The 25,018-nt window shown below is 44.2% G+C and overlaps 1 protein-coding gene across 1 annotated transcript in view; it reads left to right on the plus strand.

Moving 5' to 3' along the window:
- ARSB (arylsulfatase B) overlaps window positions 1–25,018 on the plus strand; it is a 151,153-nt gene that overhangs the window by 9,288 nt on the left and 116,847 nt on the right. Inside the window, exons 3-4 of the mRNA XM_077286989.1 lie at window positions 12,307–12,497; window positions 14,303–14,510. Coding sequence (XP_077143104.1) covers window positions 12,307–12,497; window positions 14,303–14,510 — 399 coding nt within the window. The remainder of the gene's footprint in view (window positions 1–12,306; window positions 12,498–14,302; window positions 14,511–25,018) is intronic.

Genomic DNA, 25,018 nt, shown 5'->3' on the forward strand with positions numbered 1-25,018 from the left:
CCTATCTGTCGGAGTCCCACAAGGTTCAGTCCTTGGGCCCCTGCTCTTCTCCATTTACACCTTTGGCCTGGGACAGCTCATAGAATCTGACGGCTTTCAGTATCACCTCTATGCTGATGACACACAGATCTACATCTCTGGACCAGATATCACCTCCCTACTAACCAGAATCCCTCAATGTCTGTCCACTATTTCATCCTTCTTCTCCGCTAGATTTCTGAAACTTAACATGGACAAAACAGAATTCATCATCTTTCCCCCATCTCACGCGACCCCCCCCCAACGAACCTATCCATTACAGTGCATGGCTACCCACTCTCCCCAGTCCCACAAGCTCGCTGCCTCGGGGTAATCCTTGACGCTGATCTCTCCTTCAAACCACATATCCAAGCCCTTTACACATCCTGCCGACTTCAACTCAAAAATATTTCACGAATCCGTACATTCCTCAACCAAGAGTCTGCAAAAACCCTAGTCCATGCCCTCATCATCTCTCTCCTTGACTACTGCAACCTCCTGCTCTGTGGCCTCCCCTCTAACACTCTCGCACCCCTCCAATCTATTCTAAACTCTGCTGCCCGACTAATCCACCTGTCCCCCCCGCTATTCCCCAGCCTCTCCCCTCTGTCAATCCCTTCACTGGCTCCCCATTGCCCAGAGACTCCAGTACAAAACCCTAACCATGACGTGGCCCCCTTAAAAATAGTCTGGGTGAAATGGTGGATGAGGATGAGGAAAAAGCCAATATGCTAAATGACTTTTTTTCATCAGTATTTACAAAAGAAAATCCCATGGCAGCCAATATGACTAGTGATAATAATTCCCCATTAAATGTCACCTGCTTAACCCAGCAGGAAGTACAGCGGCGTCTAAAATTGACAAATCTCCGGGCCCGGATGGGATACACCCCCGAGTACTGCAGGAACTAAGTACAGTCATTGATAGACCATTATTTTTAATCTTTAAAGACTCCATAATAACAGGGTCTGTACCACAGGACTGGCGTATAGCAAATGTGGTGCCAATATTTAAAAAAGGGGCAAAAACTGAACTCGGTAATTATAGGCCAGTAAGTTTAACCTCTACTGTGGGTAAAATCCTGGAGGGCATTCTAAGGGATGCTATACTGGAGTATCTGAAGAGGAATAACCTTATGACCCAGTATCAGCACGGGTTTACTAGGGACCGTTCATGTCAGACTAATTTGATCAGCTTCTATGAAGAGGTAAGTTCCGGACTGGACCAAGGGAACCCAGTGGACGTAGTATATATGGACTTTTCCAAAGCTTTTGATACGGTGCCACACAAAAGGTTGTTACATAAAATGAAAGTAATGGGGATAGGGGAAAATATGTGTAAGTGGGTTGAGAGCTGGCTCAGGGATAGGAAACAAAGGGTGGTTATTAATGGAGCACACTCGGACTGGGTCACTGTTAGCAGTGGGGTACCACAGGGGTCAGTATTGGGCCCTCTTCTTTTTAACATATTTATTAATGACCTTGTAGGGGGCATTCAGAGTAGAATTTCAATATTTGCAGATGACACTAAACTCTGCAGGGTAATCAATACAGGGGAGGACAATTTTATATTACAGGATGATTTATGTAAACTAGAAGCTTGGGCTGATAAATGGCAAATGAGCTTTAATGGGGATAAATGTAAGGTCATGCACTTGGGTAGAAGTAATAAGATGTATAACTATGTGCTTAATTCTAAAACTCTGGGCAAAACCGTCAATGAAAAAGACCTGGGTGTATGGGTGGATGACAAACTCATATTCAGTGGCCAGTGTCAGGCAGCTGGTACAAAGGCAAATAAAATAATGGGATGTATTAAAAGAGGCATAGATGCTCATGAGGAGAACATAATTTTACCTCTATACAAGTCACTAGTTCGACCACACTTAGAATACTGTGCACAGTTCTGGTCTCCGGTGTATAAGAAAGACATAGCTGAACTGGAGCGGGTGCAGAGAAGAGCGACCAAGGTTATTAGAGGACTGGGGGGTCTGCAATACCAAGATAGGTTATTACACTTGGGCTATTTAGTTTGGAAAAACGAAGACTAAGGGGTGATCTTATGTTAATGTATAAATATATGAGGGGACAGTACAAAGACCTTTCTGATGATCTTTTTAATCATAGACCTGAGACAGGGACAAGGGGGCATCCTCTACGTCTGGAGGAAAGAAGGTTTAAGCATAATAACAGACGCGGATTCTTTACTGTAAGAGCAGTGAGACTATGGATCTCTCTGCCGTATGATGTTGTAATGAGTGACTCATTAATTAAATTTAAGAGGGGACTGGATACCTTTCTGGAAAAGTATAATGTTACAGGGTATATACACTAGATTCCTTGATAAGGCGTTGATCCAGGGAACTAGTCTGATTGCCGTATGTGGAGTCGGGAAGGAATTTTTTTCCCCATGGTGGAGTTACTCTTTGCCACATGGGTTTTTTTTGCCTTCCTCTGGATCAACATGTTAGGGCATGTTAGGTTAGGCTATGGGTTGAACTAGATGGACTTACAGTCTTCCTTCAACCTTAATAACTATGTAACTATGTAACTATGTACAAAGCCATCCACAACCTGTCTTCTCCATACATCTGTGACCTCGTCTCCCGGTACTTACCTACACGCAACCTCCGATCCTCACAAGATCTCCTTCTCTACTCCCCTCTTATCTCCTCTTCCCACAATCGCATACAAGATTTCTCTCGCGTATCACCCCTACTCTGGAACCCTCTACCACAAGCCTACAACCTGCAGTAACCACCGATCGACCAAACCGCTGCACGACCAGGTCTACCCTCACCTACTGTATCCTCACCCATCCCTTGTAGATTGTGAGCCCTCGCAGGCAGGGTCCTCTCTCCTCCTGTACCAGTTGTGACTTGTATTGTTAAAGATTATTGTACTTGTTTTTATTATGTATACACATGTAAAGCGCCATGGAATAAATGGCGCTATAACAATAAATAATAATAATGATATAGAACTATTATTTCCTGAGTTGTTGCTATAATCTATAACAACAACCACAAGGCACATTTCATCAACCAAGGTATCATTGTAATCAGTATAACGGCGCCGACCTGACACTGTGTGTACGTTACTCGGCACAATCCTGCTGAAAGGTTCCCTTTAAGCTTTTAGGGTATGTGAACACGTGAGTAAAATTTCTGCACCATTTCTGCATCTCTTGGCAGGAAAAACACAGCTAAAAAAAACCCAATATTTGCCATACATTTTTTTTTTTTTTTAATTTGAATGAAGTAGGTAGTGAAAAACGCAAAAAAAGAATTAACACGCTGCAGATTATTTTCTGCACCAAATCTGCAAGTCACAAATAGGCACCGTGTGCATGATACATCAAATTTCTCATTCACTTTGCTGGCAACAGGATTGCTTCAGGTTTATGTAGAAACATACAAGGAAAAAACCGCACCAAACCTGCAATGTGTGCACACAACCTTACTGTAAAGGATGTCCATTCATTATCATTCTGTGTCAGTGTACATATAGAGAGGGCTGTCAATCACTGAATTAGACCACCCACTGGACTCCTAAGTATTAAAAGAGCAGAGCATTAAATCAGTAAATTCCAAATTATGCTGAATCTTTTCCCACAAATTTATATATCAATCTGCTCAACTCCTCAAGCTGGTGACATATAAAAATGGCCTCAATGTGACAGTAAAAAAGTAAATTCCTCTGGTTTAACTAAGGCTCATGCAGGCGTCCTCATAGGCATACATGAGGCTGGTGAGTTCTGGTTGGAGACCCGCAGACAGTGTGCGCATAGCAGTCTGCTCGGAGCAAGCTTCACTGACATCTGCAGGAACTCGGACTTTGGTCTGCCACTGTCTCTTAAAATCAGGAATTCTTGACTACACCTTACAAATTTATGGTTGCAGTGTAAAGCTTGTTACATGTATCGTGACTGTCTCTAGTAGCCATAAACCAGGCTACGCTTTTGGTGAGATTTTGATGTTGCAGATTTTCTGCACCAATTACATAAAATTAGAAGAAAAAGAGAACAGAACATGCCCACAGAATGGGAACACCCGTAACAGGTAAAAAGCATACTTAATTATCCAAAAAATAAAAAAATTCACAATTCAAACAATTTTGAACAGGACACAGCAACAACAATGTTAAAAACATTTAGCCCCTTAATCCCATTTTATGTACTGTCCTGTCGAGGTGACCTGGGACTTAATTCCCAGTGACGGGATAGTACGTCCTAGTCGATCTCTGCCGGGTGTCAGCTGATTATTACAGCTGACATCCGGCACTATGTGCCAGGAGTGGTCATGGACCGCTCCCGGCACATTAACCCCCGGCACAATGCGATCAAAGATGATCGCAGCATTCCGGCGGTACAGGGAAGCATCGCGCAGGGAGGGGGCTCCCTGCGTGCTTCCCTGAGACCCTCGGAGCAACGCGATGTGATCGCGTTGCTCCGAGGGTCTCCTACCTCCTCCTCCTTGCAGGCCCCGGATCCAAAATGGCCCCAGGGGACCTTCCGGGTCCTGCAGGGAGGTGGCTTTCAAGCGCCTGCTCAGAACATGCGCCGGGAAGCCTCCCTGCAGTGCCTGTCAGATCACTGATCTGACACAGTGCACTGCAAAGTGTCAGATCAGCGATCTGTCACTAAACAGTGATGTCCCCCTGAGGCAATGTAAAAAAGTAAAAAAAAAAGTATTGCCGCGTCCGTAAGATCCGACCTATAAAACTGTGCCACTAGTTAACTCCTTCAGTGAACACCGTAAAAAAAAAAAAGAGGCAAAAAACAACGCTTTATTATCATACCGCCGAACAAAAAAGTGGAATAACACGTGATCAAAAAGACTGATATGAATAACCATGGTACCGCTGAAAACGTCATCTTGTCCTGCAAAAAACGAGCCGCCATACAGCATCATCAGCAAAAAAATAAGTTATAGTCCTCAGAATAAAGCGATGCAAAAATAATTTTTTCTATAAAATAGTTTTAATCGTATAAAAGCGGCAAAACATAAAAAAATGATTTAAATGAGGTATCGCTGTAATCGTACTGGCCTGAGGAAAATAAAACTGCTTTATCAATTTTACCAAACGTGGAACGGTATAAACGCCCCCCCCCCCCCCCCCCCCCCCAAAAAAAAAAAAAAAAAAAAAGAAAACAAATTCATGAATAGCTGGTTTCTGGTCATTCTGCCTCACAAAAATCGGAATAAAAAGCGATCAAAAAATGTCACATGCCCGAAAATGGTACAAAAGAAAGCGTCAACTCGTCCCGCAAAAAACAAGACCTCACATGACTCTGTGGACCAAAATATGGAAAAATTATAGCTCTCAAAATGTGGAGACGCAAATACTATTTTTAGTGTGTGACGGCTGCCAATCATAAAAATACACTAAAATACCCGCTATAAATAGTAAATCAAACCCCCCTTCATCACCCCCTTAGTTAGGGAAAAGTAATAAAATTTTTAAAAATGTATTCCATTTTCCCATTAGGGTTGGGGCTACAGTGAGGGTTGGGGCTACAGTAAGGGTTGGGGCTACAGTTAGGGTTTGGATTACATTTACGGTTGGGATTAGGGTTAGGGGTGTGTTGGAGATAGGGGTGGGGTTAGGGGTGTGGTTGGGATTAGGGCTAGGGGCATGTTCGGGTTAGGGGTGTGGTTAGGGTTATGGTTAGGGTTGGGGTTAGGGGTGTGTTTGGGTTAGGGTTTCAGTTAGAATTAGGGGGTTTCCACTGTTTAGGCACATCAGGGGCTCTCCAAACGCGACATGGCGTACGATCTCAATTCCAGCCAATTCTGCGTTGAAAAAGTAAAACAGTGCTCCTTCCCTTCCAAGCTCTCCCGTGCGCCCAAACGGTGGTTCCCCCCACATATGGGGTATCGGCGTACTCGGGACAAATTGGACAACAACTTTTGGGGTCCAATTTCTCCTGTTACCCTTGGGAAAATATAAAACCGGGGGCTAAAAAATAATGTTTGTGGATAAAAAATTTTCACGACTCTGCGTTATAAACTGTAGTGAAACACTTGGGGTTTCAAAGTTCTCACAACACATCTAGATAAATTCCTTGGGAGGGGTCTAGTTTCCAATATGGGGTCACTTGTGGGGGGTTTCTACTGTTTAGGTACATCAGGGGCTCTGTAAATGCAATGTGACGCCTGCAGACCAATCCATCTAAGTCTGCATTCCAAATGGCGCTCCTTCCCTTCCGAGCTGTGCCATGCATCCAAATGGTGGTTTCCCCCCCACATATGGGGTATCGGCGTACTCAGGAAAAATTGGACAACAACTTTTGGGGTCCAATTTCTTAAACGCTGCGGATCCGCAGTAAAAAACGCAACGTGTGCACATGGCCTTAGATGTTCAGTTTTTAGAATGGTGACACACTTGGGTATTTTCTATCATATAGACCCCTCAAAGTGACTTCAAATGTTTTGAAGTCCCTAAAAAAAATGGTGTAAAAATGAGAAATTGCTAGTCAACTTTTAACCCTTATAGCTCACTAACAAACAAAAAAATTTGGTTCCAAAATTGTGCTGATGTAAAGTAGACATGTGGGAAATGTTACTTATTAAGTATTTTGTGTGACATATCTCTGTGATTTAAGGGCATAAAAATTCAAAGTTGGAAAATTTCAAAATTTTCGCCAAATGTTCGTTTTTTTTCACAATTAAACGCAGGTAATATCAAAGAAATTTTACCACTATCATGAAATACAATATGTCCAATATGTCACGAGAAAACAATGTCAGAATCATCAGGATCCGTTGAAGCGATCCAGAGTTATAACTTCATAAAGGGACAGTGGTCAGAATTGTAAAAATTGGCCCGGTCATTAACGTGCAAACCACCCTTGGGGTTAATGATCTGCTCTTTCAAATCAGTAAATTCCAAATTATGCTGAATCTTTTTCCACAAATTTATATAGCAATCTGCTCCACTCTTCAAGCTGGTGACATATAAAAATGGCCTCAATGTGACAGTAAAAAAGTAAATTCCTCTGGTTTAACTAAGGCTCATGCAGACGTCCTCATAGGCATACATGAGGCTGGTGAGTTCTGGTTGGAGACCCGCGGACAGTGTGCGCATAGCAGTCTGTTCTCGGAGCAAGCTTCACTGACATCTGCAGGAACTCGGACTTTGGTCTGCGACTGTCTCTTAAAATCAGGAATTCTTGACTACACCTTACAAATTTATGGCTGCAGTGTAAAGCTTGTTACATGTATCGTGACTGTCTCTAGTAGCCATAAACCACGCTACGCTTTTGGTGAGTTTTTGATGTTGCAGATTTTCTGCACCCATTGCATAAAATTAGAAGAAAAAGAGAACAGAACAGGTAAAAATCATACTTTATTATCCAAAAAATAAAAAAAATTCACAATTCAAACAATTTTGAACAGGACACAGCAACATCAGTGTTAAAAACATTTAAAAACCATCAAAGATGCATGTGCTAGTGATGCCGTGTGGTAATGGCAATGACAACCCACAAAATGACCCCTCACAGCATAATGGTATAATATGGCTCACAAAAAGGATATATCAGATGATGGCAATATAAAGCTACACAAATTTAAGGTACGGTCAATAAACATCTGAAAAACCATGCTTATTCACAATACCATATTGGAAATAGAAAGGGAAATTGCCGTTCCTTTCCTGATAGTAAGAAAAAGAAAGAAACAGAAACCCAAATACGCAGACCAAAGGATGTGGGAATCCTCAAGTCCTGGATGGAGCCATAGTAGCTGGGAGTGTGGGATAGACACCCACGCGTATCACCGCACAGACCGCGGCTTCTTCAGGGAAAATGGCGCTATTTGGTTTCTGTTTCTTGATCTATCTTTCTCCATTTTCATCCTCTGCGTCAAAAGCCGAGACCGGGATAGAGGTTGATCCCTATTGTGGAGATACGTGCTTGACTCAAAGATGCCAAGACTATTTTTACCCATAACATACGGTCACTGACAAGTTTTAGATCTAACAAACTCTGAAAAATCATTTCCATAAGAGTCTCAATAGTCATCGCGCACATATATACTAACTATATATATATATATATATGTGTGTGTGTATATGTGTATATGTATATGTATATATATATATATATATATATATATATATATATATATATATATACATACACTCACCGGCCACTTTATTAGGTACACCTGTCCAACTTCTTGTTAACACTTAATTTCTAATCAGCCAATCACATGGCGGCAACTCGGTGCATTTAGGCATGTAGACATGGTCAAGACAATCTCCTGCAGTTCAAACCGAGCATCAGTATGGGGAAGAAAGGTGATTTGAGTGCCTTTGAACGTGGCATGGTTGTTGGTGCCAGAAGGGCTGGTCTGAGTATTTCAGAAACTGCTGATCTACTGGGATTTTCACGCACAACCATCTCTAGGGTTTACAGAGAATGGTCCGAAAAAGAAAAAAAATCCAGTGAGCGGCAGTTCTGTGGGCGGAAATGCCTTGTTGATGCCAGAGGTCAGAGGAGAATGGGCAGACTGGTTCGAGCTGATAGAAAGGCAACAGTGACTCAAATCGCCACCCGTTACAACCAAGGTAGGCCTAAGAGCATCTCTGAACGCACAGTGCGTCGAACTTTGAGGCAGATGGGCTACAGCAGCAGAAGACCACACCGGGTACCACTCCTTTCAGCTAAGAACAGGAAACTGAGGCTACAATTTGTACAAGCTCATCGAAATTGGACAGTAGAAGATTGGAAAAACGTTGCTTGGTCTGATGAGTCTCGATTTCTGCTGCGACATTCGGATGGTAGGGTCAGAATTTGGCGTAAACAACATGAAAGCATGGATCCATCCTGCCTTCTATGGAGCATCTTTGGGATGTGCAGCCGACAAATCTGCGGCAACTGTGTGATGCCATCATGTCAATATGGACCAAAATCTCTGAGGAATGCTTCCAGCACCTTGTTGAATCTATGCCACGAAGAATTGAGGCAGTTCTGAAGGCAAAAGGGGGTCCAACCCGTTACTAGCATGGTGTACCTAATAAAGTGGCCGGTGAGGGTATATATATATATATATATATATATATATATATATATATATATACACGCTCTCTTAATCTCCTGGCTCTTATTGAAACCTGGATCCAGCAGTCAGACACCACCGCTGCTGCTGCTCTTTCATATGGTGGACTACACTTTTCTCATACCCCAAGATCAGACAACAGAGCAGGTGGAGGCGTTGGTCTGCTCCTTTCACCCAAATGTACCTTCCAAGTTATCCCCCAAGTACCCCCACTTGTATTCCCTTCCTTTGAGGTCCATGCTGTCAGACTCTACGTCCCCTTCTCCATGCAAGTGGCGGTGGTGTATCATCCTCCCGGCCCCTCTCATCAGTTCCTGGATCACTTTGCCACCTGGCTTCCACACTTTCTCTCCTGTGACACCCCCACCCTTATCATGGGTGATCTCAACATCCCCATTGCTTCTCCCCTCTCCCCATCTGCTTCTCACCTTTTATCTCTAACCTCCTCTTTCAGCCTCTCGCAGCATACTAACTCTCCAACGCATGAAGATGGAAACTCCCTTGACTTGGTCTTCTCCCGACTTTGCTCAGTGGACGATTTCACAAACTCTCCTCTCCCGCTCTCTGACCACAACCTTCTTTCATTCTCTATCAAGAACTGCCACCCTGCTCAGGTCACCCCCACTTTCCTCACTTATAGAAACATACAGGCCATTAACACCCAGAAACATATGAAGAACTTGCAGTCCTCATTGGCCCCAATCTTCTCCATCTCATGTCCTGATTCTGCTCTGAAGCATTACAATGAAACCCTGCAAAGTGCCCTGGATGAAGCTGCACCTCCTATACATAGAACAATTTGGCACAGACGGCAACAACCGTGGCACACGCTGCAAACACGTTTCCTGCAGTGGTGCTCCAGGTGCGCCGAACATCTGTGGAGAAAATCTAATCTACCCGAAGATTTCATCCATTATAAGTTCATGCTGAAAACATACAACTCTGCCCTTCACCTCTCCAAACAAACCTATTTCAACACCCTCATCACCTCACTGTCAAATAACCCTAAACGTCTCTTTGACACTTTCCAGTCCCTACTCAACCCAAGAGAGCAGGCCCCAACCACAGATCTCCGCGCTGACGATCTGGCCAATTACTTCAAAGAAAAAATTGACCATATTCGACAGGAAATCCTCTTCCAATCTCTTCATACCATGCACTGTCCTCCCTCCCCCACTGCATCTAGTTCACTCTCTGACTTTGAACCAGTTACAGAAGAAGAAGTAAACAGGCTCCTTGCATCTTCTCGCCCGACCACTTGCACCAGTGACCCCATTCCGTCACATCTCCTCCAGTCCCTTTCCCCGGCTGTCACCTCTCACCTAACAAAAATATTCAACCTTTCCCTCACTTCCGGTATTTTTCCCTCCTCATTTAAGCATGCCATCATACATCCATTACTTAAAAAACCCTCCCTCGACCAAAATTGTGCCGCTAATTATAGACCTGTCTCTAATCTTCCCTTCATCTCTAAACTCCTCAAACGCCTGGTCCACTCCCGTCTTACCCGCTATCTCTCAGATAACTCTCTTCTCGACCCTCTTCAATCTGGCTTCCGCTCTTTACACTCTACTGAAACTGCCCTCACTAAAGTCTCTAATGATCTACTAACAGCTAAATCTAATGGTCACTACTCCATGCTAATTCTCTTGGATCTTTCCGCAGCATTCGACACTGTGGATCATCAGCTCCTCCTCACTATGCTCCGCTCCATCGGCCTCAAGGACACCATTCTCTCTTGGTTCTCCTCCTCTCTCTCTGACCGATCCTTCACTGTATGTTTTGCTGGTTCCTCCTCCTCTCACCTTCCCCTTACTGTTGGGGTTCCTAAAGGATCAGTCCTAGGCCCCCTCCTCTTCTCTTTGTATACTTCCCTTATTGGACAAACAATCAGTAGATTTGGTTTCCAGTACCATCTCTATGCTGACGTCACCCAATTATACACCTCTTCTTCTGTTATCACGCCGACCTTTTTAGAAAACACCAGTGATTGTCTTACCGCTGTCTCTAGCATCATGTCCTCCCTCTATCTGAAACTGAACCTGTCAAAAACTGAACTCCTCGTGTTCTCTCCCTCTACTAACCTACCTTTGCCTGACATTGCCATCTCCGTGTGCGGTTCCACCATTACTCCAAAGCAACATGCCCGCTGCCTTGGGGTCATCTTTGATTCCGAGCTTTCATTCACCCCCCACATCCGATCACTGTCTCGCTCTTCTTATCTGCATCTCAAAAACATTTCTAGAATTCGCCCTTTTCTTACTTTCGACTCTGCAAAAACTCTTACTGTCTCACTTATTCATTCTCGTCTGGACTATTGTAACTCTCTACTAATCGGCCTCCCTCTTACCAAACTCTCCCCTCTCCAATCTGTCCTGAATGCTGCTGCCAGAATCATATTCCTCACCAACTGTTACACCGATGCCTCTACCTTGTGCCAGTCATTACACTGGCTACCCATCCACTCCAGAAAACAGTACAAAACTACTACCCTCATCCACAAAGCACTCCATGGCTCAGCACCACCCTACATCTCCTCTCTGGTCTCAGTCTACCACCCTACCCGTGCGCTCCGCTCCACTAATGACCTCAGGTTAGCATCCTCAATAATCAGAACCTCCCACTCCCGTCTCCAAGACTTTACACGTGCTGCGCCAATTCTTTGGAATGCATTACCTAGGTTAATACGATTAATCCCCAATCCCCACAGTTTTAAGCGTGCCCTAAAAACTCATTTGTTCAGACTGGCCTACCGCCTCAATGCATTAACCTAACCATCCCTGTGTGGCCCATTAAAAAAAAACAAAAACATAATCAGGTTCCTCTCATCATGTTCTCATACACTTTATGCAGTTAATAGCACTCTGTCTGTACTGCTACATACTTAGGCTGTTAACTGGTTCATGCAGCTTTACATGAACACCTGAGCCTTACACTATGGCTGGTCCAAATAACTAAAGCAATTGTTACCATCCACCTCTCGTGTCTCCCCTTTTCCTCATAGTTTGTAAGCTTGCGAGCAGGGCCCTCATTCCTCCTGGTATCTGTTTTGAACTGTGATTTCTGTTATGCTGTAATGTCTATTGTCTGTACAAGTCCCCTCTATAAGTTGTAAAGCGCTGCGGAATATGTTGGCGCTATATAAATAAAAATTATTACAATTACTATTATATATATATATATATATTTTAATAGAGGTTTCTCACTTTGTAATTTCATTTCAGGATATCTTACTGGCGGAGAGGATTATTACAGCCATGAAAGATGTTATGAAATCAAGGGTATCAATAAGACCGTGTGTGCTCTTGATTTCCGAGATGGTGAAGCAGCAGCAAAAGGATATGAGAAGAAATATTCCACTCACATATTTACAGAAAGAGCCGTGGATCTCATAACTAATCACAAGCCGGACACGGTGAGGAACATGGGGGAAATGTGCACAGTTGTTGTATGTGGTTAAATGGGCCTCACTGAAGGACTATCGAAATCCAGTACAGGCGCTCGGTGCCCCCTTGGCGTGGCTTAAGATGTAAGTGCACGTTCCATCTGGCTCCAGCCTTCTTTGGCTGTATAAAGCCAGAGCTGTCAATCAAATAAAGGAGGGGGTGGAGAATGAGGGACATCGAGGCGGTGGGAAGCCTGCACCACGCTCCTGTAGTGAGTACGAACAGTGGTTCTGTGCTGATAGACTCCATTTAAGTCTGCGTCTCTTTTAAAGGAGCAGTTCTTATTTTCATATCCTTCCAGCTGCTGTTACTGAAGACAGAGCAATCGCTTTTTCTTGCGTGTGGTAACACAATTGTGGCTTTTGCATGAACGCTATCTCCGAAATATTGTCACGTGTGTTGCAGATACAACTTCTGATGGCCATAGTGCGCAGCTCACTGCTCATGGTTCAGTGTAGAAGGCCTCGTTCCCATGATGAGCTTTTTGGGGAGTTTTTCATGTTGCAGATTTTCTGCACATGTTATGTAAATTGGGTTATTTGCATTTTTTATTGCTTCTTTGAGTGCATCTTTTTTACATGCGTTTTTGATGCTGCGCACTAAAAACGTATGTGCATTTTATACTTGCGGTTTTTCCGCATCTATTGAATGTTTCTAGGAAAAATCTGCACCGAAAACTCAGCGTACTCGCAAGAGAAATGGATATGTTGTGAATTTGAAACGCAGCGCCGGGCAGTTTAATACTCGGCACCAAAAACTCATTGTGAGCACACAACGTACGGAGTGAAAAAGTGAATGCACACCGTCCTACCCCCCTGTACTATTAGGTGCAATGTTCATAGTGGTTCAAGTCTTAAGGAGTTGTCCAGGTTGAACATTAATCTCAGCATTAGCTCACATTAATATGTGACCTCAGATTGCCGAATCCTGACAGTGTGCAACATGCGCACAGTCAGGGTGCCCCTCTGTGGTCAGCTCTAGTGGTCAAGGGACCACCTGTTGGCAATTTGAATCCTGGTGGTCCCCGACCAACTTTTCCTCCTATTTTGAGAGGAGTGCACATGGGTTCAACTGTGCAAATCGCATAGTTAGACATTACACCATAGGATCACAGGTGATTCTTTCTGTGAAGTAAAACATTGTTTAAAATCAGGCAGAGAAATGTTTTACCTCACAAAAAGAATCAGCTGTGATCCTGTAATGTCTTTATACCCTTGTGTCCTCACCTGCCCAGGAGCTGTGGTATGATCAGGCCATGTCGCTGTACGGTCAGACACGGCCATTACACAGTACACAGCAGAGGCACATTTATAAGATTATCTCAGCACAGGAACATTTTATTTAAAGACATCCAATTGTGGGAATTATTATTATTCCAAGACCTATTGGTTACAATGAACTTTCGTTCATAGGAAAACCCCTCTGGCTCGCTGCAGATGCCACTAGGGGTACCTGAGGAGGGTCTGCATGCTGCTTTATTATTGGCAGTCATGTATGAAAATCAGGAAATCAGGAATGAGCAAATAATTTTGACCTGATTCACCAAGTTGCATATTTCATAGACTACAAGGAGAAAAAAATAGTTTTCCTTTTTGATTCTCTTAAAGTTACTGAAAATAAATCTCAATTTTCATTGGCTCTGAATTTTGGACTTATTTAGATTAACAAACAGAACAACATTCAAAGGTGGATATTTATGGTAAGGTAGATGCAAAATACAGTCTACCAATGCTAATCTGATGATGGTCTGAGTGATGGTCTCCTTGTCTTGCAGCCGCTGTTTCTTTACTTGCCTTATCAGGCCGTCCACGCGCCTCTTCAGGTTCCGCAGGAATATGTGGAACCTTACAGCTTCATCCAGGACCAGCACAGGCGCCATTATGCCGGGATGATGGCAGTGCTGGATGAGGCGGTAGGAAACGTCACTGCTGCTCTGAAGCAATATGGATTTTGGGACAACACGGTTTTCATATTCTCGACAGGTAAATATCAAGTTTATGTATTTGCATGCAGGGGTGAGACATGGTTTTTAAAAGGGTCCTGGTTTGCAGTCCTATGTAACGCCACAGATAACACTGTAATAACTCTGAGTAACAATACTTTGGAAGCAGGGCCAAATCTTGTTTTTTTCCAGGGCAAGTTGTACTTTTGAACGACACCATTGGTTTTACCATGTCGTGTACTCAAAAACGGGAAAAAAAAAATCCAAGTGCTGTGAAATTGCAAAAAATTTTCAATTCCACAACTGTTTTTTTGATTTTTTTTTTTTTTTTTTGTTTACAATATTAACCAAATGCTAAAACTGATCTGCCATTATGATTCTCCAGGTCATTACGAGTTCATCGACACCAAACATGTCTAGATTCTTTTTTGTTTACGTGGAAAAAAAAATTCCAAACTTTGTTTTAAAAAAAAAATAAAATAAAAATAAAAAAATTTGTCATTTTCCAGTACTCGCAGTGTCTCCATTTTTCGTGATCTGCGGTTGGGTGATGGCTTATTTTTTGCGTGCCGAGCTGAATTTTTAATGATACCATTTTTGTGCAGATACAATCTTTTGATCGCCCGTTATTGCATTTTAATGCAATGTTGCGGCGGCCAAAAAAACTTAATTCTGGCGTTTTGACTTTTTTTTTTTTTTTTTTATGTATATTGCTCAGGCGATTCTGAAGGCGGCGATACCAAATATGTGTATGTTTGATTTTTTTGTTTTATTTTGAATGGGGCGAAATGGGGGTTATTTGAACTTTTATATTTTTTTTTTTCTTAATATTTTAAAACATTTTTTTATATTTTTATTTTTTTTTAATTTTTGACATGCTTCAATAGTCTCTATGGGAGTCTAGAAGATGCCATAGCCTGATCAGATCGCCTGTATGTAGCAGAATTGCTGACTTGCTATGAGCACCGACCACCGGGAGGGAAAAGTTTATCCCCTTACTGACATCGGAGGGGATAGTACGTCTGATGGCAGAACCCCCGTTTTGATGTGGGCTCCGGCGGTGAGCCCACATCAAAGCCGGGGCATGTCGGCTGTTTTGAACAGCTGACATGTGCACGCAATAGGCGCGGGTGGAATCGCGATCCCCCTGTGCCTATTAACTAGCTAAATAATGTTGTCAAACTCTGACAGCGGCATTTAACCCCCGCTTCTGGCCATCGGGCCAGAAATACATGCACCGCTGACCCCTGTCACTTGAGACCTCTATGGTTGTTGATGCCTGATTACTATTATGAGCGCCACCCTGTGGTTGGCGCTTATAGCAATGCAGTAATTCTGTTACATAGAGGCGATCTGAGCATCGCCTCTATGTAGCTGAGCCGATCAGGCTATGCCAGCTTCTAGCCTCCCATGGAGACTATTGAAGCATGCCAAAAGTTAAATAAAAATGTTTTTAAAAATATCTAAAAAAAACCTATAAAAGTTCAAATCGCCCCCCTTTCGCACCATTCAAAATAAAACAATAAAAAGAAAATCAAACATATTTGGAATTGCCATGTTCAGAATTGCCCAATCTATCAATATAAAAAAAAAAAAGGATTAACCTGATCACTAAACAGTGTAGCGAGAAAAATAATCGTAATGCCAGAATTACATTTTTTTTTTGGTCGCCTCGACATTGCATTAAAATGCAATAACGGGCTATCAAATGAACATGTCTGCACAAAAGTGGTATCATTAAAAACGCCAGCTCGGCGCGCTAAAAATAAGCCCTCACCCAACCCCAGATAACAAAAAATAGAGACAGCACGGATATCGGAATGTTGCGCAATTTGTGTTTTGTTTTTTTTTGTTTTTTTTTTAGCAAAGTTTGGAATTTTATTTCACCACTCACATAAAAAATAACCTAGACATGTTAGGTGTCCATGAACTCGTACTGACCTGGAGAATCATAATGGCAGGTCAGTTTTAGCATTTAGTGAAGTTAGCAAAAAAGCCAAACAAATAACTTGTGTGGGATTGCACTTTTTTTTGCAGTCTCACAGCACTTGGAATTTTTTTCCCATTTTCGAGTACACGACATGGTAAAACTAATGATGTCGTTCAAAAGCACAACTAGTCCCGCAAAAGATAAGCCATTACATGGCCATATTGATGGAAAAATAAAAAGTTATGGCTCTGGGAAGAGGGGAGCGAAAAACGAAAACACAAAATCAAAAAAAAGCTCCGGTCATGAAGGGCTTAAAGGGGTCTAAATACTTTCGGTACCCACTGTATATATAATTATTACATAGTCTCCTCAATTATGTATATTGCTGTCTCTTATTACACAGTGCCCTCTCTTGTTATGCACAGCACCGACCCTTACATATTGGATTTTATAGAGCCCTGTCTTTATTACATACCGTCCTGTCTTCTTAGCTATATAATGCAATGACGGCTGATGGAGCCTCGGAAAGCTTCTAATGGAGGAACTGATGGATTGGTCATCTGCATAATGTCAAATTCTTGCGGCGTATTTAACCCGTACTAATGGGGGGAAAATAAGTAACAAAAGCATGGCAAAAATGTGGGGAAAAAAATGTATTTTACACAACTTCCTTCCTGCCGACACATTAGGACATGCAGCGACATTTTCTCCTGCAAATCCTGAACGTGTGCACATTGCCTTAGTCCCTGTCCTGTGTCCCCGTCATTCATTATAAGTACTTGATAGCATCAAAATGAATTTGGAAGTGGGAGAAGACGCCATCAGGTACTGAGCATCCTCTGCCACCTCCCAATTCATTATAAAGAGTCCTATGTATCTTATCGCCTCCTCTCTCTCCCCAATAAATTTTTAAGTCCCTGATAGCGTCTTCCCCATCTCACAATTCATTTTACATCCATATCTACCATTCTCCTCCAACTCCCCCTGTTCGTAAATCCATTATAAGTCCCCCTTACTCCCATCCCAATCCCCCACATCCCTCATTGTCCTCCTCCCCCTCGTATCCCATCATTGCCCTCTCCACCACCCCAATCATTGCCTTCTCCCCCACCACTCCCATCATTGCCCTCTCCACCACCATCCCTGTCATTGCCTTCTCCATACACACACACCACTCCCCTCTCCGCACACCAGCATCTTCGTCGTCGGCAGCTTTCTAGGTGACACACTCGCGCTGAATTCTGACACCGTCCAGGACAGGAAGCGCGGGCAGGAAGCAGGACGGATCCCTGCCCACTGCACATGAGGGCAGTCTGGCCAGGGGCCCCCGGAGCCTCCGGGTCAGATAAACAGGCCAGATTGCCCTCAGTGTTAGCCACGCTGCAGGGGCCCCCTCCACCTCCGGGCCCTCGTGCAGCCACACCGTTTGCACATGCGGTATGGCCGCCCCTGCTTCCCAGTAGTGCAATGTTATAGCAAGATATATCGCCAATAATGGAAATGGAGTTCAAATAGCACGATGTTCTCCATTTATAAATAATAGGTCTTCAAAGTCTGATCAGTGGGGGTGCGATCAGCTGTTCTCGGTGACAGCCGACAGGGGGCAGCTGTGCAGCACTCGGCTGCAGCCAATATACAGTAGACGTAGCTGTGCAGCTCCATAACTGGACACCAAGAACACATTACCCACACATTAGTAATGAAACTACATTTTCTAGGCAATTCATAATCTGTCAGCAGGCTTTTCCACCTTATCTGAGAGCAGCATGATGTGGGGACAGAGAACCTGATTCCATGGATGTGTCACTTACGGGGCTGCTTACTGTAGAATATCGCTGAACTGGAGTCCATTGCCCAAGAGGAATAAGTTAAGATTCCTCAGGAACGCTGCCAGAAGCTGGGCACCGGCTACACATCATGTTTACAGCAAGTTACAACAGCCAAAGAGGCTCTGCTTAATAAAAGATGCTTATCAGGAGGTTGCCGAATAATTCTGAAGCTGCAGTAGTCAGTGGCATTTTGTGTTGAACTTGGAGAAACCACTTGTTATATTAGTTGTATTGAGATATTTACATTGTTTGATTGGTTTATTGCAAAATGTAGACCTTTAGTACATATCGCTAATAAATTTCACTTGCGATGGAGTTGAATAATTTTGGTGGCAACTATAAGTGTGGTACATTCAGACTTGTAATGTTGCCTTTCAGCCACTAGAGGTCACCATCTCACCATTCTGTGTAAATCCAGTTTGTGCCCCTGATAGTTCAGCAGTAGGCAACGTTTCCTTTATATAGACCGTCACCTAGGGCATCGTGCACATCAACAAATTGCTTTTACCAAAACCTCACCAATGGTGACCTGACCAATGGTGGGTTAATTCATCATTGACTCTTATAATTGGTATATTTCCTCCTTTGTTGTAATTGGTGTTTGCGTTGGTACTGATACCTCCTGAAAGTTTTGCCGTCACTTTTTGTCTCCGTTCCTGATGACATTACCTTCACACAGATACACCCACACTCTGTGCACAGTTATACAGCAGGTGAACACTGAATATATGACGTTTGAGCTGCATTACTGCTATACTTGCAAAATTTCCATATTGTGCGCTAACATGGCAGTGAAACATTTCCATTCATACATTCGTTGTTCACCTACAGCCTCACTGAGATGAATGTCTACTTTAGTGCTGTGCGGCAGTAATGCAGTCCCAGCCACCGCAGCATTTATGTCATGGTGCCAGCAGGGGCTTCTCGGTTTCATCTTTTGCAGCTAAGGGCTCATTTGCACTTTTTGGTGATTTTTCTTAGGGGAAAAAAAACTAATTCTAATTTCACCGTTGTTTCTGAACTGACTCTCATGAGAGTTTGGTTCGAGCTTCATTAGTTTCTCTAGATTCTCCTTTCAAATGGTCCATGAAAAATGGCAATAGTTCTGTTTTTTTTTTTTTTTTTTTTAAAGAACCCATAGATTTGTACTGATGAGTTTGATAAGAACTTCAGATCAAAGGCGGTCAGGTCTCTGAGATTTTGTGCAGAAAATACGGACACATGAACAGCTTCATGGATTATAATGGGTAAATGTTACATCTGTTGTGATGGAACTTGTACAAGAAGGACGGACGTCTGAATGAGCCCTTACCACGCAGGCCGATGTCTGTACTGCACAGATGAAAACTACCAATATAAGTCTATGGATCTGTGAAAATCACTGACCGCACACAATGTCATCAGTATACAGCCCGTGTTGTGTCCGTGCTTAACATTGGAAAGGATAGGAGAAGCTTGTCATTTATTAAGGCCTCATTCAGACATCCGTGTTTTTACATACGCAAAAAAAATGGTCCAAGTGTCATCAGTTTTTCTCTGTCCCCCATGACGGCACCACGGAGAGAGGGGATCCGCCCACCAAGGACAGGAAACCTACAGATAAAAAGGCGGTACCTCTCTCCCGCATCAGTTTGGTTTCCTGTCCTTGACGGGACCTGCAGCAGATCTTACCTCAGATCGTCGTTGGATTCCGGGGCCAGTCAGACCGGTTCAGGCAGCGGGGGTTCCCTGCCTCGGCTAGGCTGGGCCACCCGATGCGCCACCGCTGGGATCAGTAGGTCTCTAGGGTGAGCGGGGGGCTGCAGCAGCAGCGCTGCGGCTCCTAGAGGAATCCTCACTAGTGAGGGTTCCACATGGCACACAACCGCGAAAGCCACGGTGAGGGGTCCCTCCATAAGGTGGTGCACGGCGCGACAATGCGCGCGTGAACAGCGCTCCAGGAAGCATCAGCGGCATGGTGCCGCACTTCCGGGTTGGTATCGCGCATGCGCGGGTGCCGCAATGCCTGCTGGTTGGAGCAGGGCATTCTGGGCGGCGCAGAGCTTGCTGGGACGGCGCGGTGCATGCTGGGATTCGCGCATGCGCAAATCCAGCGGCGAGGAGCGCGCGAAACCGGCGCACTAACTATTTAAATGAGTGCTATCTTCCTGGCTAGTTGCTCTATTGGAGTACAGCCAGCGTTCCTCAGCCATGAGTGACCCTGAATTCCAGGACTCACCAGCGCAGCAAACGCAGGCACCGCAGCAGCAGCAGCAGCAAAAACGCCGGCAGCAGGGGCAAGTTACCTCTCAGGTCCAACGGCGTACAACTGGAGCACGGTCTGGATCTCAGCACAGCAAAAATTCTAGTGCTGCATCCGGATCGAAGGAGCATCATACTGTCGATACGGACCATCCACAACCGGTACTGAGGGTACACAGGTGGTGAGTGATCTCCGTGAATGCTCCGGCTAATAGAGCCTACCTTTCTTTTGTTGTTTTAGGGAAGGAAGAGCGCAGGGAAGTCCAAACATAGGATTTGCGCCCTTTGTAAAGAAGATTTACCTGCCTCCTGGGAAAAAAGATTATGTAAATCTTGTATAGAAGAGACTCTATGTGAAGGGCTTCCAGGGTTCGCCACAGAGCTAAAAACATTAATTAAAACTCAGGTGGAAGATACCTTTAAGTCTCTCCAGGGGGGAAAAAAACGTAAAAAAATTAAACAAAGCATCCCTATATCTGACTCTAGTCCCTCAGATAGTGGGGAGATTAGTTCAAATTCCTCCGATTCTTCTTCATCGTCCTCTTCATCATCCTCTTCTCAGAAAGGTCGTAGTTGTTTCCCATTAGAAGAAACAGACTCCCTAATTAAAGCAGTCAGAAGTACCATGGGCCTCGCTGATTCCCACACCAAAAAATCTGTCCAAGACATAATGTTCGGTGGACTGGAGCAGAAAAAAAGAAGGGTGTTTCCCCTTAATGACAAAATACAAGCCTTAATAAATAAAGAGTGGAAAAAACCTTTAAGAAAGGCCCTACTTACACCCAAAAGGAAATACCCTTTTGAAGACCCTGCATGCTCCTTTTGGGAAAAAGCACCTAAATTAGACGTCGCAATCGCTAAAGCGTCAAAAAAGTTTGCCCTACCTTTTGAAGACATGGGGGTTTTAAAGGATCCCATGGATAAGAAAGCAGATGTTTTCCTAAAAACTTCCTGGGAAGCAGCAGGGGGGGGCCTAAAACCAGCGGTGGCCGCAGCTTGCACGTCCCGCTCCCTTATGGTGTGGCTTGACCAGCTGGAAACCCAGCTCAAAGACAAAACATCCAGAGACAGTATACTGAATACCCTACCAGTAATGAAAGGGGCAGCCGCTTTTCTGGCCGATGCGTCGGCAGCTAGGCAAAGGGGTTCTTCTGGAAGTTCCCCTCCGAGAAAGAGGGAGAGGGTTCTACTCCCCGATTTTTCTCAGGAAAAAGCCAGACGGCTCTTTCAGGACGATTATCAATTTAAAAAATTTAAACAAACACCTGATTGTGGAACCCTTCAAAATGGAGACAATAAAGACAGCAGTCAAAATGTTGTTTCCGTATTGTTTCATGGTAGTGCTCGACTTAAAGGACGCATACTACCACGTCCCCATTCACAAAGACTTCCAAAAATTCCTCAGGGTGGCAATCGAAATAGGAGGGATGGTAAAGCATTACCAGTTTACAGCCCTACCATTTGGTCTCGCAATAGCCCCAAGGGTATTTACCAAATTGATAGCGGAAGTCATGGCAGACCTGAGGAAACAAAACACCCTAATCGTCCCATACCTGGACGATTTGCTGATAATAGGCAATTCTCCCCAACATTGCAAAAATCAGCTACAGTTAGTTATGGACTCTTTGGGAAACTTGGGGTGGCTCCTGAATCTGAAGAAGTCCAAACTAATACCGAGTCAGATTCAGGAGTACCTGGGGATCACATTGGATTCCATCTCCCAGGAATGTCGCCTACCCCAAGAAAAGATCCAAAAGATGGTGGGGTTAGTGTCCAGGGCAAGAGATCTCCCCTCTATATCACTACGAGAGGCAATGTCTCTCCTCGGGTCCATGACAGCTTGCATCTCTGCCGTCCAATGGGCCCAGGCACATACAAGGCAGCTGCAATGGCAGACATTGGCGGAAGAAATTTTCCTGAAGGGAAATTTAGAAGGTCGGTTCACCTTCTCATTAAAAACAATTCTCTCGCTAGATTGGTGGACAAAAAACAGCAACTTAGCCCGCGGTCTACCGTGGGTCATTCCAGTGTCAAAAGTGGTAACCACAGACGCAAGTCCCTTCGGGTGGGGGGCTCACCTACACAATCTAGTGGTTCAGGGGACATGGTCAGACGACATAAAAGAGGCATCCTCCAACATGAGGGAGTTACTGGCAGTAAAATTCGCCCTTACAAAATTCCAAAAACCCCTTCACTCACATCATGTAAGACTGTTTTCAGACAACAGAGTGGTAGTAGCCTATATAAACCATCAGGGGGGAACACACTCTCAACCACTGATGGAAGTCACACACTCAATCTTACAGATGGCCGAGGAAAATTTAGCATCTTTGACGGCACTTCACATAAAAGGGGTGGACAATGTCAAAGCAGACTACCTAAGTCGGGTCTGCCTAAAACAGGGGGAATGGGAACTAAACCAGTCCATATTCAATCGGATAACGGAGATGTGGGGGGTTCCGACAATAGATCTCTTCGCAAACAATCTAAATCGGAAGGTGACCCCCTTTTGTTCCATAAACCCAGCAGGGAACCCGGTGGCGCTGGATGCTTTCATGATTCCTTGGAAGCACAAACTAGCATATGCGTTTCCCCCTACCACACTGATACCAGCGGTTCTCAGGAAAATAAGGGAGGACAGCGCCCGGGTGATATTGATTGCCCCTTACTGGCCGAAGAGAACTTGGTTTTCCTGGGCCAGAAGGATGTCCATAACAGACCCTTGGATACTCCCAGACCTGCCCAATCTCCTGTTCCAGGGTCCAGTATCACACCCGCAGGTAGCGAGGTTACACATGACAGCCTGGAATTTGAGAGGGGGTTACTGATAGAGAAAGGTTTTTCCCAAGGTCTAGTGTCAACCCTCTTAAAAAGTAGGAAATTAACAACCACTAGACAGTACGGTAAAATCTGGAAGAAATTCCTCTCTTCCTCAGGGGCAAAAATCTCCGAAGGAATCCCTCTCAAATTAGTGTTAGAATTTCTGCAAAATGGGCTGGAAAAAGGCCTAGCTACTAACACTCTGAAGGTTCATATTGCTGCATTGGGGGCACTATTTAATTACAATCTAGCAAAGAATCGTTGGGTATCCAGATTCGTTAAAGCGGCAGAAAGATCTAGGCCTCTACCCTCACGTAGAGCCCCACAGTGGGACTTAAATCTAGTTCTCACGGCCCTCACCAAGGCACCCTTTGAGCCCTTAAAAGAACTCCCCTTAAAGATTCTATCCTTTAAGACTTCCCTTTTGGTAGCCCTCACTTCAGCCCGAAGAATTAGCGATATACAGGCCTTGTCAGCAGGGCCACCCTTCACGCTAATATTGGAGGACAGGGTAGTGCTAAAAACTGACCCAGCATACTTACCAAAAGTGGCCTCCCGGTTCCATAGGTCCCAAGAGATCTCTCTTCCCTCCTTCTGTCCTAACCCTAAAAACGAGGGGGAAAAATCACTACACACTTTGGATGTTAGAAGGTGTCTCATCCATTACCTGGAGGCTACTAGGGAGTGTAGAGAGGAAGGGTCTCTCTTTGTGTGTTTTCAGGGCCCTCGGAAAGGCAAGAAGGCCTCCAAGGGTACGTTGGCAAGATGGATCAAAGATGCCATCAACCTTGCCTATACCTCAAGTGGGATGCCAGCTCCAGGGGAAGTTAAAGCCCATTCAACTAGGGCGATGGCGGCTTCCTGGGCAGAAAGAGCCGGAGCAACAATAGACCAGATATGTAGAGCTGCTACTTGGTCTTCACCCTCAACTTTCTTTAGACACTATCGGTTGGACTTAAATTCGTCTTCAGACCCCACCTTTGGTAGAAGGGTTCTGGAAGCGGTAGTCCCTCCCTAATGTAGACAGTCTCTGCAATTCTCTCCGTGGTGCCGTCATGGGGGACAGAGAAAATAGTAGTTACTCACCGATAACGGTGTTTCTCTGAGCCCATGACGGCACCCGTACATTCCCTCCCTCACGCGTGGGTGTGCACACATTTAAAATGTTTAGTTATGTATATAATCTATAAGCACGCGGTATCTTTATTTAAGGTTTAGTAATGTAGTAACATTTGTGATCATTAACCTGATGTTCCCGTTATACTCTGCAAACAAACTGATGCAGGAGAGAGGTACCGCCTTTTTATCTGTAGGTTTCCTGTCCTTGGTGGGCGGATCCCCTCTCTCCGTGGTGCCGTCATGGGCTCAGAGAAACACCGTTATCGGTGAGTAACTACTATTTTGGACAGTGTGTCATTGATGTTTGGTCAGTGTGCCCATTGTTACCATCAGTGGGTCATCAGTGTTTTTTCACATATGGATAAATGACAAAGCTTCTCCTATCCATTACACGATTAATCACAAACTATATACTGATGCCATCTGTGTGTGATCCATGATTGTCTCAGACCCTTAGACCTATATTGGCACGTCTCATCTATGCTGTTGGTTAAAAAAAAACGGATTTGTCTGATTTTTTCACAGACACATGGTCTGGAAGAAAACACTGACATGTGAACAGAGACCTATAGACTATAATGGGTCCGTGTTCTGTCCGTGATAAAACGG

The sequence above is a fragment of the Ranitomeya variabilis genome, chromosome 1 (genome assembly GCF_051348905.1).
Source record: "Ranitomeya variabilis isolate aRanVar5 chromosome 1, aRanVar5.hap1, whole genome shotgun sequence".
Classification (NCBI taxonomy): domain Eukaryota; kingdom Metazoa; phylum Chordata; class Amphibia; order Anura; family Dendrobatidae; genus Ranitomeya; species Ranitomeya variabilis.